This window comes from Chlorocebus sabaeus, chromosome 9 (genome assembly GCF_047675955.1).
Source record: "Chlorocebus sabaeus isolate Y175 chromosome 9, mChlSab1.0.hap1, whole genome shotgun sequence".
NCBI classification, from domain to species: domain Eukaryota; kingdom Metazoa; phylum Chordata; class Mammalia; order Primates; family Cercopithecidae; genus Chlorocebus; species Chlorocebus sabaeus.
Genome location: NC_132912.1, coordinates 36,031,796 through 36,051,776, shown reverse-complemented (window position 1 = coordinate 36,051,776; position 19,981 = coordinate 36,031,796). Strand labels below are relative to the sequence as shown.

The window sequence follows — 19,981 nt, the reverse complement described above, 5'->3', positions numbered from 1 at the left end:
ACTGGATGGGGAAGGAAGCAGTAGAAAGATTTATTGAGGGGATTTCTTAATGGAACTCTCCAGTTAGCATCGTAGCTCTGTCATTAGCAGCGCCATCTTGGATAAGTCTTATCTTGGATATTACCTCGTATGACCTCAGTTTGTCCTCTGTCAAATGAGAGGATTGGCTTGGCCGATTCTCAGATCCTATTCAGTCATAATAGGCCTTGATTCTCTTTATTACCTTAAGATATTTGATGAAGTCATTTTTGGTTCTTATGTTTTAAAACAACATTCATTGTAATATAGTAATACTTAACACTCATGTTTTCATCCTCAAAATATTTTTCTCTTATAATGTTTAAAATGTATCTTGGATAGCAAGAAGAACTATTACTATCCCCACTTTTCAGATAAGGAAGTTTAGGAAGGTTCCATAATTGCCCAAGTGGAACAAAGGCAGCCTTAGACTAATTTAAAGGTCTTTTTTTTTTTCACTGTCACTGCATTGGTGAGGCTGGTCTCACACTCTTGGTCTTAAGTGTCCTCTCACCTCAGGCTCCCCAAGTGCTGGGATTACAGGCATGAGCCACCACTCCTGGCCTTATTTACTGGCTTGAAGCCCTGCCATTGCCAATGGCAGGCATGTCATGAAACCTGTGACAGGACATTGCAGTACACAGTGTGAGAACAATTCAGCTGAACTACCTTCACTTCAAAGCCAGGAGCCTGTATTTATTTATTTGTTACTTTTTTCAATAGATACAGGGTCTCACTATGTTACCCAGGCTGACCTCGAACTCCTGACCTCAAGGGATCCTCCCGCCTCAGCCTCCCAAAGTGCTGGGATTACAGGTATAAGCCACTGCACCCAGCCAGGAGTCTGTATTTATATCCCCTCCTTGTACTTGCTCTAATTGTATTCAGAAGAAAAGCTGTACATGGAAGTGCTAACCTTTCAGGAAGTGGCTACAGAATAAAGTATGACACTCCATCAAGTTTAATTAAATTAAAATCACATCTGATTAAATCATTTTAAAAGATGAGCCTGGCATGGCAACACTTTGTGTAACCATCATAGCTTTGCAGTGAGTCATGGTGAGATGTACTCCCGGTGTTATATAATATACAATGAATTATTTGAAAAGTGATCGAAACTTCCAAAACAGAGTATTAAAATGAGTACTGGGTTAGGTAAAGGAACAGAGCCATTTTACTACGGTAAGATGAACCTTTTTTCATTTGAATAGCACAGAAAAATATATCGCTGATGTTTTTGCTCTTTCTGGCTTTCCCTTCACATTGCTGTTTGAATGCTTAGTCTGGAATAACTTAAAAGAGGATAAATTCCATGGTGTCGCATACAGAAGGCCTTTCTCTGGGCAGTGCTTGTCAGTTCTCTATGTAAATAGGGATAACAAAGACCCCAAGAGATGAACAGACAAAGGACATAGTAGACAATTCACAAAAGAGGAAATTCAGTTGTTTAACAAAAAGTGGGAAAAGGTTCCATCTCACTAGTAATCAAAGATATGCAAATTAAAACACTAATGAGAGACCCAAAGTGTTTGGTTGGTTGTTTTTTATGACAATACAGTAATGGCATCAGTGTGAAAGCTGCTTTCTTGCACATTGCTAGGAGCAGGGTAAATGGACTCAGCTCTGTTTAAAAAAAAAAAAATTGGCAATGATACAAATAAAAGTCAAAGTATTAAAAATGTTTATGCTTTTTGAACTAGTAATTTCACTCTTAGGGATCCATCCTATACAAGCCTAAATATGGAAAATACTTTGTATACACTAAAGCATACATCACAGTGCTACTATTTGTAATAGCAAAAAGAAAAACTAAAGTGTGTGATATGTTAAAGTATGGCTCACTATACTGAAACGTGAAGCAATTAAAATTGTTTTAGGAAGTGTTTCTAATCACCAAGGAAAAGACTTATGTTATCATGTAATGTGAGAAATGAGGTCATGAACACTATGAAACACCTGTGAAAATAAACAGATTTTTTTAAAGATGAGGAAAACAATTATTTTTAGAAAAAGTAACTATGAAAGAAAATACACTAAAAATGTTAATTTTTTTTTTTTTTTAAGACAGAGTTTTGCTCTTATTGCTGAGGCTGGAGTACAATGGTGCAATCTCAGCTCACTGCAACCTTCACTTCCCGAGTTCAAGTGATTCTCCTGCCTCAGCCTCCCTAGTAGCTGGGATTACAGGTATGTGCCACCATGGCCCGCTACTTTTTTTTGTATTTTTAGTAGAAACAGGGTTTCTCCACATTGGTCAGGCTGGTCTCGATCTCCCGACCTCAAGTGACCCACCCACCTCGACCTCCCAAAGTGCTGGGATTACAGGCATGAGCCACTGCACCCAGCCAAAAATGTTAATATTAGTTCTCTTTAGACTGATGTCTTCTTTTTACTTTTCCATATTTTCAGGAGTTTTATATTGATTCCTTAGGACATTTACAGTGAACATAAAAATGTTAGAAAGAGAGAAGAGCTTAACATTTTTCATTAGAGCACCCTTAAAAAATACATTTTCTAAGGAAACCTGAATTGCCTAGATCTCATCTCTTTTTTGTTTGTTTGTTTTATGTACATCTTCACCTATAGTAGATAGATCATTGATGTACTTACCAAAACAAAAGGAAATGGTCCTGTTTCCTGTGAAATTGTGTAAGCATGTGCCCTAAAAACCACCTTTGTTTTAGATTCTTTCCAGTCTATTTAAAATTCTGGTCTTTATCTGACACGCTGGAACTTTTCTTTTCTTTTCTTTTTCTTTTTTTTTTTTTTTTTTTTTTTTTTGAGACAGAGTTTCACTCTTGTTGTCCAGACTGGAGTGCAATGGCACAATCTCAGCTCACCGCAACCTCTACCTTCCAGGTTCAAGCGATTCTCCTGCCTCAGCCTCCTGAGTAGCTGGAATTACAGGTATGCACCACCACGCCCAGCTAATTATGTATTTTTAGTAGACACGAGATTTCTCCATGTTATTTTTATTTTTTCCTTTCCTTTTTTTTTTTTTTTTTTTGACACAAGATCCAGGGTCTTGCCCTGTTGCTCAGGCTGGAGTGAAATGGCAAGATCTTGGCTAACTGCAAACCCTGCCCCCTGGGCTCAAGCAATCCTCTTGCCTTGGCCTCCAAGTAGCTGGGACTACAGCCATGTGCCACCATGCCTGGATAATTTTGTAATTTTTGTAGAGCCGGGGTTTCACCATGTTGCCCAGGCTGGTCTCGAACTTCAGAGCTCAGGTGATCCATCCACTTCAGCCTCCCAAAGTGCTGGGACTGTAGGCATGAGCCAGGCCCATGTTGTTATTTTTCAAAAAGAAAGAAAGGAAAGTGGTAAAAATAATGATAAATATGGTATTATTTAGTCTCCAAAAAGAACAGCATGGCCTTTATCAGAGGTATGTCTGGTTCTCAGAAAAAGAACCCAGAGCAAGAGAAAATGATAGATATTTAATAGCGGGCAAAAGTCTTTTTACATAAAACCTGTCAAAAAAGAAAATCGTGTCTTAATTTGGGACTGTAACCCACTGTCAGTTATTTACATGAGTTTGAATAGCATTGGGTTGGGTTGTGTTATGCCACCTAAAATCCAAACCAAATAGGTATACCCAGTTAAACAGACTTGGGAAGAGAAGTGTGAAGTGTCAGCAGGATTCTTGAAGTCACGGTGGAGGGGAAGAGAAGTGGCCTGCAGATTTCATCAGCAGTTCTTCCGGTACCCTCCTTTTTCCTAAAATAATCTCTCTGACTTTATCACTGCTGTTAGGAACATACAATATGTTTTTAGTACAGATTCTACTTAAATATCAACAATTTTTCTACTCTATCAGCTGTTCTGTAATATGTGATTCTGAAAACAAACCAGAAAAAAAAAAAAAAAAAAAACAAATACTGGAACACTTTTTGCTTTTAAAGTTTGCTCTTAAATGATGTGACCCCTTTTATGATGGATGTTGTTAACTCCAAGGGTGCCAGATTTAGCAATCCATTATTTATCCTCTTCTCCTGGGACTCATCATTTTTCCTAAATTACCACATTTCACATTCACAGCCCTTTTAATGCTCACACCCTGCACTGTTTTGTGTACATTCCATTCATCCTGCTCACCCATTATGGGTTATTGCCATCTGGTGGAAAAACAGGGTTGACTACCAGATGGTAGTTTTGAAATTCCGGAAGTGAAATGAAGTTGTTTTCATCAGGGAAAAATGCATTTCTGTCTCATGCATATTCTGGTGTTCTAAAACAACAAGTGTTTTTCTGTTCCACTTCACATGGGGAAGCATACAACCATTTCAGCTGCTGAACACATTAAAAAATTGACTTTCTATATACACCACACAAAAATCCTGCTGTGAAAAAGTTAGGCCCCCTTTTTATTTCTTTTTTCTTTTCACTCTGTCACCCAGGCTGGAGTGCAGTGGCAAGATCACAGCTCACTGCAGCCTCAACCTTCCAGGCTTGAGTGATCATCCCACCTCAGCCTCCTAAGTAGCTGAGAGTACAGGCTCATGCCACCACAACTGGCTAATTTTTTTAAAATGTTTGTAGAGGCCAGGCGCGGTGGCTCACGCCTGTAATCCCTGCACTTTGGGAGCCTGAGGCGGGCGGATCACAAGGTCAGGAGATCGAGACCATCCTGGCTAACATGGTGAAACCCCGTCTCTACTAAAAATACAAAAAATTAGCCGGGCACGGTGACGGGCGCCTGTAGTCCCAGCTACTCAGGAGGCTGAGGCAGGAGAATGGCGTGAACCCGGGAGGCAGAGCTTGCAGTGAGCCGAGATCACGCCAGTGCACTCTAGCCTGGGCGACAGAGCAAGACTCTGTCTCAAAAAAAAAAAAAAAAAAAAGTTTGTAGAGACGGGGTCTCACTACCTTGCACAGGCTGGTCTCAAACTCCTGGGTTGAAGTGATCCTCCCTCCTTGTCCTCCCAAAATGCTGGGATTATAGCGTGAGCCACCATGCTCAGCTATCTACCTTTTTAAATAATCCTGCGATCATAAAACAAAAATGACAAAACAAAATAGAGCTAAAATGTCTCAACTGTTTCTCCCTTCACTAGGAAAAAAATGCAGTATTAGATGTTTTCTACTTTTAAGTTCTATTATATGATAGCACACTTGAGTCATTAAGCAATTTTAGGGTATTCTTAAAATGAGACTTATTCATATTCAAAATTTAGCATAGTCTTCAAAGTGACAGGATGAATAATAGTCCAAAATGATTTAGGAGTTTCTCTTTCTCAAATTGTCATAACATTTACTAACACTGTCACAATCCTTTAACATCTAAATTAGGCCAGGTACAATGGCTCATGCCTGTAATGCCAACACTTTTAGAGGCCAATGCGAGGAGATTGTTTGAGCCCAGGAGTTCAAGACCAACCTGAGCAACATAGCAAGATCCTGTCTCTACAAAACAAAATTTTGTTTAATTTTTAAAGAAAAATAAAAATCTAAATAAAATGAGATAGTTGGCCTGAGATCCTCAAAACTATCAATATTATAAAAGACAAAAAAGGCAGGGGGAGGGTGGTCAGGCACAGTGGCTCGTGCCTGTAATCCCAGCCGAAGGGGCAGATCACTTAAGGTCAGGAGTTCAAGACCAGCCTGGCCAACATGGTGAAACCCTGTCTCTACTGAAAATACAAAAATTAGCCGTGTGTGGTGGCGCATGCCTGTAATCCCAGCTCCTTGGGAGGCTAAGGCAGGAGAATGGCTTGAACCCAGGAGGCAGAGGTTGCAGTGAGCTAAGATGGTACCGTTGCACTCCAGCATGGGTGACAGAGCAAGTAAGACTCTGTCTCAAAAAAGAAAAAAAAAAAAAAAAAAAGTCAGGGGGATTTTCATAGTCTGTTCAGGCTTTTATAACAAAATACCATAAACTAGGTGGCTTACCAACAAGAGAAATTTATTTATCACAGTTCTGGAGTCTGAGAAGTCCAAAATCAAGTTCCCAGCAGATAGCAGGGAATGGTGGCCCATGCTTGTAGTCCCAGCTACTCAGGAGGCTGAGGTAGAAAGATTGCTTAAGCCCAGGAGTTTGAGGCTGCAATGACCTATGAGCATGTTACTTCACCCCATCTCTAAAAATGAAAATGAAATTACCAATGTTTTAAAGAAGATGCCAGCAGATTCAGTGTATGTTAAGAACCCACTTTCTGATTCATGGATGGCTCCTTCAGTTGTGTCCTCATATGGTGGAAAGGGCCAATGAGCTCCCGTGGGCACATATTACAAGGTCTCTAATTTAATATATGAGGGTTCACCTTGGAGTTTAGGATTTCTGCTTATGAATTTTGAGGGATGATAAACATTTAGACCATCGCAGAGATTGTTGTGGTTAAAAAGAGATTAATAAGACATAATTACCAATCATATTCTTGATTGGATTGTGAATCTAGAAAAAGAAAAGCTTTAAGGATAATTGGAGAAATCTGAATATGGGCTATATATTACTATTATTATGTCAATTACATTTGTTAGGTAGAACAATGCTGTTGTGGTTATATAAGAGAATTCCCTGTTCTTGGGAGATGCAGGATGAATATTTAGGTGTGGAACTTACTTTTTTTTTTCTTCTTTTGAGACAGAGTTTTGCTGTTATTGCCCAGGCTGGAGTGCAATGGCACGATCTTGGCTCACTGCAACCTCTGCCTCCCGAGTTCAAGCGATTCTCCTGCCTCAGCCTCCCGAGTAGCTGGGATTACAGGCATGTGCCACCATGCCCAGTTATTTTTTTGTATTGTTACTAGAGACGAGGTTTCGCCATGTTGGTTCAGGCTGGTCTCCAACTCCCGACCTCAGGTGATCCGCCCACCTTGGCCTCCCAAAGTGCTGGGATTATAGGTGTGAGCCACTGCACCCAGCCAGAATTTACTTTTAATTGGTTGAAAAATATAAGAAGAGAAACAAAGCATCCGTGGCAAAATATTAACAATTGATTAATCTAGATGAAAGGCTTATATATGTTCATTGTTCAGTTCTCTCAGATTTTAGATAAGCTTCATAATTTTTAAAATAAAAACTTGGGAGAAAAACACAATTGAAGAGAATGGTCCTTTAAAAACCTTCAAGAGAGACGAAATCCTTTTTCACCACATAAAACAAGATGCCACTGACACACAATGGCTAATCCACTGAGTGCATTACTTTAATTATAGGCCGGTTTACCTTATTACTAGACGTCAGACTATATGGAAGGTCATTCAGTAGGATCAAAAAACTTAAGTAGTTTCTACTTCCGGCCACGATGGAACAACAAGAATTGGAAATACCTTCCTACCTTAACCAGGAAACTGGATAAAAATACATGAAACACTGGTTTCCAGATATTGGACAACAGGAAGCTCAGGACAGTATTTCCTAGGAGAAGGAAAACAAATGAGGTGAGCCCTATCTTTGTCCCAGCTTACTGTCTAATGCAAACAGTAAAATACATAGAAGAAAAGTCTGTCAATAGAAATAAACCTTGAAATGACACATATGATAAAGTTAATAAACAAAGACATTAAAACAGTTAAAGAACCATGACAAAGAGATACACAGAAGATAATAACCTATGTTGAACTTCTAAATATGACAAACACAAAAATATACACTGGATGATATTAACAGAAAACTAGAAACCACAGGAAAAAAAATTAGTGAATTTGAACACACAGCAATAAAAACGATCCAAAATGAAACACAGAAGAAAGATTGGAAATTAAAATGAACAGAGTTTAATGGCTATATGGAAATATAAAGTGGTATAATATACTTGTAAATAGAGTCCCAGAAGGAGAGAAATATGAGGTGGGAGGTAGAAGCAGAAGGACTATTTAAAGATAATGACCAGGCTGAGCGCAGTGGCTCACGCCTGTAATCCCTGCACTTTGGGAGGCCAAGACGGGCGGATCACAAGGTCAGGAGATCGAGACCATCCTGGCTAACACGGTGAAACCCCGTCTCTACTAAAAAAAATACAAAAATTAGCTGGGCACGGTGGCAGGCGCCTGTAGTCCCAGCTACTCGGGAGGCTAAGGCAGGAGAATGGCATGAACCCGGGAGGTGGAGCTTGCAGTGAGTGGAGATCATGCCACTGCACTCCAGCCTGGGTGACAGAGCGAGACTCCATCTCAAAAAAATAAATAAATAATGACCCAAAATTTTTATATTTGATGAAAATTATATACCTGCAAAAGCCAAATACTTAAGTGAGCTGGAAGAACATAAAACATGATTAAATTTACCAAGACATTAACCAAATTGCTTAAAACTAGTGGTAAAAAGAAAAATCTTAAAAGCAGGCAGGAAAAAAAGACACATTAAGTACATAGACTTTTTATTGCAAATAATGCAAATCAGAAAAGAGTAAATCAATATCTTTAAAGCAATGAAAGTAACATACAGCCAACCTAGAAATCTATATCTAGTGAGAATGTCTTTCATAAAGGAAGGTGAAATAAAAACCTTTTGAGACATATAAAGTAGAAAGAATAAACAGCAGTGATACCCAGGTAGTATTGTTACCAGTGGCGAATCCACATGGGTCTGCAGCAACCTCAGTTCTCCTCAGAAGAAATAATTCAGCTGAGGTGCTGAAGGCAGGAGACACTGAGGGAAGTTTTAGAGCAGGAGTGAAAGTTTATTAAGAAGCTTTAGAGCAGGAACAAAAGGAAGGAAAGTATACTTGGAAGAGCGCCAAGCCGACGACTTGAAAGGTAAGTGTGCAGTTTGACCTTTTGACTTGGGGTTTTATATGTTGGCAGACTTCTGGGATCTTGCATTCCTCCTGCCCTGAGTCTTCCCTTAGGGTGGGCTGTTAACATGTGCAGTGTGTTTATTGGAGTTGCACACATGCTCACTTGAGGCATTCTTCCCTTGCCAGTGGGATGTCCCTGGAAGTTTGTGTACCAGTTAAACTCCGCCATTTTGCCTCTTAATGTGCATGCTTGAGCCCACTCACCCAACTCCTGAGACTTATAGGGAAGCTGCTGATCACCTGTTTCAGGTGTTTCTGTCTGTTTGGAGACTGCCTTTTTCTGGCACCAGCTACAACCAATTATTAATTAGAGAGACAGTATAACAACTGCCTGACCATCAGCTGATAGTCTCCTGAAATTCCTGTTGTTGGGGGAGCCCTTTCCTGCTCTGCTCATGCCTGACTAGCTACCTGCTGTAATATTTCCCCCCTCAAGAGTCCAAGACCCCAATTATTTGGGGGAAATGGATGAAGGGCAGTCTTCTGTAACTATTTCCTGCTGACAGAGGGTGGTGGTGGTGGTTCTGTGGGTCTTAGCCTCTTGCTAGTTGTCATGGCAGGGTGACTCTGTGGGTTGGTGAAAGTGGTATCCAGCCAGGTCCCAAGGGAGACAAAGGCAGAATTTCACCTCTGTCATGTCTCACTGATGGGCAGTCTAGGGGTCCCCCATAGAAGGGTGACTCTTGAATATTGAGAGGAGGGTATCCCTCACTGAAGATCATCTGTAGCTTGATGGCCTGAAGGCAAGGAGACAAATCAAGTTGTTAGATTTAAAAGAATGTTAACATGAAATAAAGGAGTGAGGATAGGTCCAAAAATTATTGAAGCTGTTGAAATGCTCAAGTAGCTGGTGGATATAGCTATGCCTACTCTAAGACTTGGATGCATGTGGTTGCCACCCAATTCTAATATGTGCCCAAAATTAGAATATTGATCCAGATTTTTATATTACTCATCCTCCTTGCTAATTCTGAGCTGCAGCCAGATGACTGCTTGGTTCACAGGAATAAGCAGAGTTAGTCTAAATTGCAGACAAAAATACAAAAACAACTGATGAAACTAGAATCTAATAATAGCTATACCATAGTTCTTAAAACAATTTTTCTCTCTCTAGTCCTCAATTTTATTAAAAACAAATCATGATAGGACTGACTTGTTTGCAAAATATGCTTTAGTCTTACTATACTTAACCTGAGTGTTTGTATAAGGTACAGCAAGAGTAATTATTTGCCATATAGGCTCCTTTTAAAATTAGCTTTGATGGAACTTTATTCCACAAGGAATCTCAGATAACACTCTTTTTAAAGCCTTAAGCCAAGCCATTTGTTGGTGCCATCAAATACCTGTATGAGCTGGGTATATTTTTGTTCTCTTGAGGTCCCAAGATAAATTGGTTTCCTGGGCCTGTTAGAAAGTGACATTCTTTACTTACCACAGGTCAGGAACCTTGAACAGGGACTGTGTAGACAAGGTATGAGGACCGTTTTCCCAAGGGGCTTTTATGGGCTCTATAAATCAAGTTTGATTTCTTAAAGGAAAGCATGCCTTTCCAGTCAAAGCTTTGGTAAAATAACCAGTTTCTCCAATTGTGTCCTGTTGCAAAAGAGAACAGATTCTTACTGCACTTATGCAAATAACTATATTCCCATAAGTTAAGAATACTCACAAATAGTTTCCAAATTCTGAAGAAATCAGATGCAGAGAAACAACTATGTTCCAAATATTCTTTATAGGTTGATATGGTTTGGCTCTGTGTTCCCACCCAAATCTCATCTTGAATTGTAATCTCTATGTGGTGGGGGAGGAGCCTGGTAGGAGGTGATTGAATCATGGAGGTAGACTTCCTCTTGTTTTTCTTGTGATAGTGAGTTCTCATGAGATCTGGTTGTTTATAAGTATGTGGCACTTCTCCCTTCATGCTCTCTCTCTCCTGCCACCATGTGAAGAAGGTCCTTCCTTCCCCTTTGCCTGCTGCCATAGTTTCCTGAGGCTTGCAGTCTTGCTTCCTGTTAAGCTTGTGGAACTGTGAGTCAATTAAACCTCCTTTTTGCATAAATTACCCAGTCTCAGGTAGTTTTTTATAGCAGTGTGAAAACGGATACAGAAAATTGGTAACAGGAGTACTGTATTGCTATAAAGATACCTGAAAATGTGGAAGTCACTTTGGAACTAGGTAACAGGCAGAAGTTGGAGGCGTTCAGAGGGCTCAGAAGAAGACAAGAAGATGAGGGAAAGTTTGGACCTCCCTAGAGACTTGTTGAATGGTTGTGATCAAAATGCTGACGGTGATGTGGACAGTGAAATCTAGGTTGAGGCGGTCTCAGATGGCGACGAGGAACTTATTGGGAACTAGAGCAAAAGTCACTGTTGTTGTGCTTTAGCAAAGAGGCTGGTGGCATTGTGATCCTGCACTAGGAATCTGTGGAACTTTGAACTTGAGAGAGATGATTTAGGGTATCTGGTGGAAGAAATTTCTAAACAGCCAAGGATTCAAGATTAGCCTGGCTGCTCCTAACAGCACAGAGTCATATGCATTCACAAAGAGATGGTTTGAAATTTGAACTTATATTTAAAAGGGAAGCAGAGAATAAAAGTTTGGAAAATTTGCAGCCTGACCGTGTGGTAGAAAAGAAAAAAAAAAAAAAAAAAACATTTTCTGGGGAGAAATTCAAGCTGGCTGCACAAATCTGCATAAGTAAAGAGGAGCCAAATATTAATAGCCAAGACAATGGGGAAAATATCTCAAGGGCATGTCAGAGACCTTCGTGGTAGCCCCTCCCATTACAGGCCTGGAGGCCTAGGAGGGGAAAATGGTTTTGTTGGCCAGACCCAGGGCCCTGCTTCTCTGTGTAGTCTCAGGACATGGCACCCTGCATCCCAGCTGCTCCAGCTCCAGCTGTGGCGAAAAGGGGCTAAGGTACAGCTCAGGCCATTGCTTCAGAGAATGCAGGCCCCAAGACTTGGCAGCTTTTACGTGGTGTGGGACCTGCAGGTGCACAGAAGGCAAGAGTTGAGATTTGGGTACATCCACCTAGATTTCACAGGATATGTGGAAATCCCTAGATGTGCACACAGAACTCTACTGCAGGAGCAGAGCCCTCATGCAGAACCTCTGCTAGGGCAGTTAGAGAAGAAATGGGTTGGAGCCCCCACACAGAGTCCCCACTGGGCCACTGCCTTGTGGAGCTGTGAGAAGAGGGCCACCCTCCCCCAGACCCCAGAATGGTAGATCCACTGTCAGCTTGCATCATGTACCTGGAAAAGCTGCAGGCACTCAATGCCAACCTTTGAAAGCAGCCAGTGGGACTGTACCCTACAGAGCCTCAAGGGTGGACCTTCCCAAGACCTTGGGAGCCTACCCCTTCCATCAGCATGCCCTGGATGTGAGACATGGAGTCAAAGGAGATTATATTGGAGCTTTAAGATTTAATGACTGTCCTGCTGGATTTTGGACTTGGCAAAGGGCCTGTAGCCCTTTTATTTTGGCCAATTTCTCCGTTTTGGAAGGGGGGCATTTACCCAATGACTGTACCTCCTTTGTATCTTGAAAGTAACTAACTTGTTTTTTATTTTTTATTTTACAGGCTCATAGGTGGAAGAGACTTGCCTTGTCTCAGATGATACTTTGGACTTGGACTTTTGAGTTCATGCTGGAATGAGTTAAGACTTTGGGGGACTATTGGGAAGGCATGATTGCTTTTGTTTTTTTTGTTTAGACAGAGTCACGGTCTGTCACCCAGCTGGAGTGCAGTGGTGCAATCTTGGCTCACTGCAACCCCTGCCTCCTGGGTTCAAGCAATTCTCCTGTCTCATCCTCCCAAGTAGCTAGGATTACAGGTACCCACCACCATGCCCAGCTAATTTTTGTATTTTTAATAGAGACAGGGTTTCACCATGTTGGCCACATGATTGGTTTTGAAATGTGAGAAGGACATGTGATTTAAGAGGGGCCAGGGGTAAAATGATATGTTATGGCTCTATGTCCCCACTCAGATCTCTCATCTGGAATTGTAATTGCCAGTGTTGGGGGATGGGTCTGGTAGGAGGTGACTGAATCATGAGGGTGGACTTCACGTTGCTCTTTTCATGTTAGTGAGTTCTCATGAGATCTGGTTGTTCAAAAGTATGTGGCATTTCCCTCTTTGCTTACTCTCTCTCCTGCCACCACGTGAAGGAGGTCTTTGCTTCCCCTTCACCTTCCACCATGATTTTAAGTTTCCTGAGGCCTCCCAGTCATGCTTCCTGTTGAGCCTGTGAAACTATGAGTCAATTAAATTTCTTTTTTTTCATAAATTACCCAGTCTCAGGTAGTTCTTTATAACAGAATGAAAGCAAGATAATACACAAGTATATACTTTACTCGGTTGTTAAAAACTGTACATAGCTCAAAGAAAAGTTTTCTTGACTTTGACAAAGGATTAGCAACGTGTTAAGCAAAAAGTCATGAGGATTATTTCAGTCTTCTATTAGTTTAGTCCATGCAGTTAACTCATTATGCTTGATATTAATGAACATGTTAGCTCTCCAGGAGAGTCCTGAGAGGTTTTTCCTTTATTCTAATGTCACAATCTCCAAAGTTATCAGAAACCTGCATTTAAGAGCACTTGTTAGAGTCCTAGATCTGTTTATAAAATCACCTTTTAAAGAGGTTTAAAACAAGACAACAATTGTGCCTGACAAAAAGTTTTAGGGTAGCCACAGACAAAGACAAAATTGACAAGGAAATTTATTACCTCTGTGGCACACAATAATTTAACATAACAATTATAGAGTTATTATGGATAATGTATACTAAGTAATTTTATTTTTATTTTTTTTTTTTGAGACAGAGTTTTGCCCTTGTTGCGCAGGCTGGAGTGCAATGGTGCAATCTCAGCTCACTGCAACCTTTGCCTCCCGGGTTAAAGTGATTCTCCTGTCTCAGCCTCCCGAGTAGCTGGGATTACAGGCACATGCCACCATACCCGGCTGATTTTTATATTTTTAGTAGAGACGGAGTTTCATCATATTGGTCAGGCTGGTCTCGAGCTCCTGACCTCAGGTGATCCACCTGCCTCGGCCTTCCAGAGTGCTGGGATTACAGGCGTGAGCCACCATGCCCAGCCTAATGTATAATACATTATATTAGAATTATAGGAGTTTTGCATAATTTTGAAACACATACCGATAACACATTTACATAAATACAGTCCAAAGAAAGCCAGATGTTACCTTAGCATTAGTGCACTATTCATGGCAAACCCAACTCTTAACTAAACCTTATAGACAAATCTATTCAATTTATTTTTTCTTTTTGAGATGGAGTCTTGCTCTGTCACCCAGGCTGGAGTGCAGTAGGGCTATCTTGACTCACTGCAACCTCTGCCTCCCGGGTTCAAGTGATTCTTCTGCCTCATCCTCCCAAGTAGCTTGGACTACAGGCACATGCCACCATGCCTGGCTAATTTTTGTATTTTTAGTAGAGACGGGGTGTCACCATATTGGTCAGGCTGGTCTCGAACTCCTGACCTCATGATCCGCTGGCCTCGGCCTCCCAAAGTGCTGGGATTACAGGCGTGAGCCACTGTGCTGGGCCTTTTTTTTCTGTTTTTGATCTTTTTTTTGAGACTGAGTCTCGCTCTGTCGCCCAGGCTGGCATGATCTCAGCTCACTGCAACCTCCGCCTCCTGGGTTCAAGTAGGAATAGATAGGATAAAGCTAAAAGTATGAGCAAGTTGTGCTCAACCTCCACCTCCTGGGTTCAAGTGATTCTCCTGCGTCAGCCTCCTGAGTAGCTGGGATTACAGGCACATGCCACCATGCCCAACTAATTTCTTGTATTTTTAATAGAGATGAGATTCCACTATGTTAGCCAGGCTGGTCTCGATCTCTTGGTCTTGTGATCCACCCACCTCAGCCTCCCAGTCTGTTCAACCTTAATCAGTTTAACCATAAGGTAAAATTTTTGTTGTTGTTGTTTGTTTGTTTTGTTTTTGAGACAGAGTCTCACTCTGTGGCCCAGGCTGCAGTGCAGTGGTGTGATCTTGGCTTACTGCAACTTCTGCCTCCTGGGTTCAAGCGATTCTCCCGCCTCAGCCTCCTGAGTAGTTGGGATTACAGGCACGTGCCACCACACCCAGCTAATTTTTGGATTTTGGGTAGAGATGGGATTTCGCCATGTTGGACGGGCTGGTCTCAAACTCCCAACCTCAGGTGATCCACCTGCTTTGGCCTCCCAAAGTGCTGGGATTACAAGCATGAGCTACTGTACCAAACTAAGGTAAAAATTTTTATAAACTTTTTATAACCCTTTAGAATGTTCTGTTAAAGAGCAGAATAATACTCTAAGAAAACTGTGTTGTGTCTTTATTCCAATGTTCAATTTAGGAATAAATTGAATAATGCCCCTTTAATTTTAGCTAATGTATTCACACACAGAACTTCTTTTACAAGATTAATCTTTCACAAACCTTCCACAACTTGCTCAAACCATTAGCTTTATCCTATCTAACTTAAAACAATTTTTTGTATTTTTAGTAGAGACAGGGTTTCACCATGTTGGCCAGGCTGGTCTCGAACTCCTGGCCTCAGGTAATCCATCAGCCTCAGCCTCTCAAAGTGCTGAGATTACAGGTGTGAGCCACCATACCTCGCCAACATTAAACAACCAGTTATTTTTATTTTATTTATTTATTTATTTTATTTATTTATTTTTTGAGACGGAGTCTTGCTCTGTCGCCCAGGCTGGAGTGCAGTGGCTGGATCTCAGCTCACTGCAAGCTCCACCTCCCGGGTTTACACCATTCTCCTGCCTCAGCCTCCCGAGTAGCTGGGACTATAGGTGCCCGCCACCACGCCTGGCTAGTTTTTTGTATTTTTTAGTAGAGACGAGGTTTCACCATGTTAGGCAGGATGGTCTCAATCTCCTGACCTCGTGATCCGCCCATCTCGGCCTCCCAAAGTGCTGGGATTACAGGCTTGAGCCACTGCGCCCGGCAAACAACCAGTTATTTTACTTTAGGACAAGAATTTACCACATGAGATCCTTTCTCAGACAAAATCTCTTTTCTTTTTAACATTCCTTACCAGAATAATTTATAACTTACCTTTACAACTTTTGTATTAAACAAGTAATTTTCCATCTTTTAGAAAATTATTATTTGTACTGCATGTTGCTATGAGTCCTGTGAAGGGGGAGCAAATAAAGAGATTATCTACATACTGTAGCACTCACTCTTTCTCAAGAGATTGCTCAGTTAGATTTCTTCCTAGGGTGTGTCCAAAGAAGTGTGGGCTGTTTCTAAACCCCTGAGGTAGGACTGTCCAGGTAGAAGTTATTGGTTAAAGCTTCAGTTAGCTTTACCAGAAAAAATAGAGCTATTAGAAAGAAAGATGAATTCAGAGGTCAGGTAAATATTAAGCAAGCACCATCTTGGAAAGTATATTTTTGCCCCAGTGAGGTGTGGGGTAGGAAACGTTAGACATTTCCAGGGACTGGTGGGAAAATGGTAATTGGTTCTTTTTTTTTTGTTTTGACACGGAGTCTCGCTCTGTCGCCCAGGCTGGAGTGCAGTGGCCGGATCTCAGCTCACTGCAAGCTCTGCCTCCCGGGTTTACACCATTCTCCTGCCTCAGCCTCCTGAGTAGCTGGGACTACCGGCGCCCGCCACCTCGCCCGGCTAGTTTTTTGTATTTTTTAGTAGAGATAGGGTTTCACCGTGTTAGCCAGGATGGTCTCGATCTCCTGACCTCATGATCCACCCGCCTTGGCCTCCCAAAGTGCTAAGATTACAGGCTTGAGCCACCGCGCCCGGCCAGTAATTGGTTCTTTAAGTAATATGAAGGGTGTGAATCTTTTCTTTTGGAGGGAGGAGGTATCATTTGTCCCTATTACCCAACAGGATTTGGAGGAGAGTTGCTCAGAGAAGGAAATTAGCACAGAGTAGGCAGCTCTTGAACCCAAAAGGGACATTTTTAATTTTGCTTGCCATCTCCAGAGTTGCCTTTGGCTTTGTTCTGTTGATGACTATGTCTGATTTGGAAGCCAGCTAGAGGAAAGAGTCCCTTTAGCTCAAGGCCATCAAGGTTTGGGATCCTGTCCCAAGGCCCTTTGGCTCTCAGGGCCATCCCATTACACTGGCTGAGCATGTGGTAGAGGGGGCATGCCATGTGCAGCTTTTTCCCATTTGTCCCATTGGGCAGTTTGCCTTCCAGTGGCCTGGCTTCCCACCATGATGGTAGCAACCTGGAAGGAGCTGGAAGAGCTTATAAAGCAACCAGTCGTTGAGCCTGCCTCTGATCCCTGCATTTCTCCTTTGCCTTAGACCTATTCTCCTTGTTCTACTCTCAGTTATAAAAGACTGAGATGGCTAATCTGAGGCCTTTCTGCACAAGGTCACTAGTTCCAAGGCTAACATTTGTAATTTCCTTCCAGTTCAATTTTAGACCCTCATGCACAGGGTCACTGGTTCCAAGGCTGGCTTTTGTAATTTCCTCCCAGTTCCTTTTTAGGCCAAACAGTATTGCAAAGGAAAACTATTTTTTTGTGTCAAGGTTGGTGGGAATCAAACTTTTCCCAGTTTGGGGGATGCATCTAAGGGGTGTGTCTTGTGGTATGGAGACGCAATTACCCATTTGTGAAGAAAGAAAAAAAGGGAAAAAGGAAAAAGAAGGCTTTTCCTCTACTTTCCTATTGTCCTGAATGAGGCATCCCCCATGGTCCTTAGGGTTCCAGAATGAACCGGTCCTACTAAGTAGCCTTGGTTCCATCTTGTCACAGTTACCTACTTGAGAAGAGGGGAGATACTAGAGTGAACCGTAGGCCCTCTGTTCATCCTTGGGGTTCTGGAATAACCGATCTTGCCATGTAACCCTAACCTTTCTTTAATCTCTATTCTAATAGTAATCTGTTAGCCTGGGACCAATCTTCATCTCTGTCCTATGGGGCTCTTGCCCCTGCAGCCTTTCGCTGGCCTGTGTCCTTGTCTCCATGACCTTATAGTGACTCGCATTTGGAGCATTCTAGCAAAAATGTGATTATCTCTTTTCTCAGATTCCCATTTCCCATGTTCTTCCCTCCTGACTCCTTTTTAAATATGACCTTGAAGCATGTTGAGAAGGGTATAGAAGTAATTAGAGAAATGGATGTTACAGGAGGAAGTGAGAGGAATACTCATGGAAAGCCTTCATATGCTTGCAAAAATAGCAGACCTAATATTTATTTGCCCTCTTGTTTTGTTGTTTTGTTTTGTTTTGAGACAGTCTTGCTCTGTCGCCCAGACTGGAGTACAGTGGTGCAATCTTGGCTCACTGCAACCTCCACCTCTGGAGTTCAAGCAATTCTTCTTCCTCAGCCTCCCAAGTTGCTGGAATTACAGGTGTGCACCACTAGACATGGCTAATTTTTGTATTTTTAGTAGAGATAGGGTTTCACCATGTTGGCCAGGCTGGTCTCAAACTCCTGACCTCAAGTGATCCACCTGCCTCGGCCTCCCAAAGTGCTGAGATTACAGGTGTGAGCCACCACACCCGGCCAAAAGAAAGAATTTGACTGAGGCGCAGAAGGCAGAAGGAGACACTGGGGCAAGCTTTAGAGCAGGAGTGAAAGTTTTTGAAAAAGCTTTAGAGCAGGAACAAAAGGAAGGAAATACTCTTGAAAGAGGGCCAGGCAGGCAACTTGAAAAACAAGTGCACAGTTCGATCTTTTGACTTGGGGTTTTATACACTGGCGTACTTCTGGGGTCTTACGTCCCTTCTCCCCTTATTCTTCCTTTTGTGCAGTGGCCTGCAAGCACTTGGGAAGTGAGCATGTGCAGTGTGTAGTGGAGTTGTACACATGCTCACCTGAGACATTCTTCCCTTACTAGTGGAATGTCCCTGGAAAGTCATATACCAGTTCATATCTGATATTTTGCCTCTTAATGTGCATGCTTGAGCACACTCACCGAGCTCCTGAGATCTTATTGGGAAGCTGCTGATCACCAGTTTCAAGTGTTTCTATCTATTGGGAGACTGCCTTTCCCTGGTGCTGGCTGTGACCGATTACTGTTTTAGAGAGAGAGTGTGACAACTGCCTCCCAACACCTGATAGTCATCTGACATTCCTATCAGGGGAGTGCCCTATCCTGCTCTGCTCTTGCCTCACTAGCTATGTACTGTAACAGTATGTCAGTGGCCTTTGGTGGGACTCTGAGACTTGCTGGCTTCAGGTGAAGCTCAGCACATTCCTAGCTGTGATGGCTATGAGGTGAGACTCCTCCTGCTTTAGAGAAGCAGAGGGGAAAGTAAAGAGGACTTTGTCTTGCACCTTAGGTACCGGGGGACAGAGCAACAAGCAGTCTCTTGGAGTCCCTGATTCCAGAACTTGCCTCTTGGACTGCATTTCCGGACCTGCCTGGGGCCAGACAGGAGCTCACTGGTCTGAAGGTTGAGTCCCAGGCCAGGCAGCATTCACCACGCGCTGATTGAAGAGCCATTGGACCATAAGGGAATATCAGCAGTAGTCTGGCAGTACTCCTTGTGGGCCTGTGGTGGCATTGGCCATGGGGTGAGGCTCCTCCCATTGCAAAGGGGAGGGAGGAGTGGGAAGGACAGCATCTTGTGGTTTAAGTGTCAGTTCAGTTGCAATACAGTAGAACACCAGGTAGACTTCTGAGGTTTTTGACTGTAGTCCTTAGCTCCTGGATGACATCTGGACCTGCCTGGGGACTGGGGGAACTCGCCACTCTGAAGGGAAGGACACAGGCCTGGTTGGCTTTCCCGCATGCTGATTGTAGAGCCCCAGGCTGTGAGTGAACATAGGCCATAGCCAGGGAGTGGTTACAGCAGGCCTTAGGAAAGACTCAGTGTTGTGCTGTCTTCAGCTGTGACCCAGCACAGTCATACCAGCTGGCCACAGAGGTGCTTATATTACTCCACCCCAAGCTTCAGATGGCTCAGAATAGAAAGACACTCTACTTGTTTGGGAGAAAGTAAAGGGAGAGAACAAGAGTCTCTGCCTGGTAGTCCAGAGAAATCTCCCCAGTCTTATCCAAGAGCATCAGGTAATAACTCTACCAGTCTGCAAGAATCATAGTGTTGCTGAACTTAGATTGTCCCTAAAGCAGATACGGCTTAGATCACAGCACCCAAGTTCTTTCAGTTATCTGGAAAGCCTTCCCAAGAAGCACGGGTACAAGCAAGCTCAGACAGTGAAGACTGCAATAAATACCTAATTCTGCAATGCCCAGACACAAACAAACATCT

At 42.4% G+C, this 19,981-nt stretch overlaps 1 protein-coding gene across 1 annotated transcript in view; it reads left to right on the top strand.

The window, feature by feature from the left end:
• Window positions 1-13,088, top strand: part of LOC140712457 (uncharacterized) — a 31,251-nt gene extending 18,163 nt beyond the window's left edge. Inside the window, exons 3-5 of the mRNA XM_073019518.1 lie at window positions 2,087-2,205; window positions 2,807-2,925; window positions 12,343-13,088. Coding sequence (XP_072875619.1) covers window positions 2,087-2,205; window positions 2,807-2,913 — 226 coding nt within the window. The 3' untranslated portion in view covers window positions 2,914-2,925; window positions 12,343-13,088. The remainder of the gene's footprint in view (window positions 1-2,086; window positions 2,206-2,806; window positions 2,926-12,342) is intronic.
• The last annotated feature ends 6,893 nt before the right edge of the window (window positions 13,089-19,981 follow it).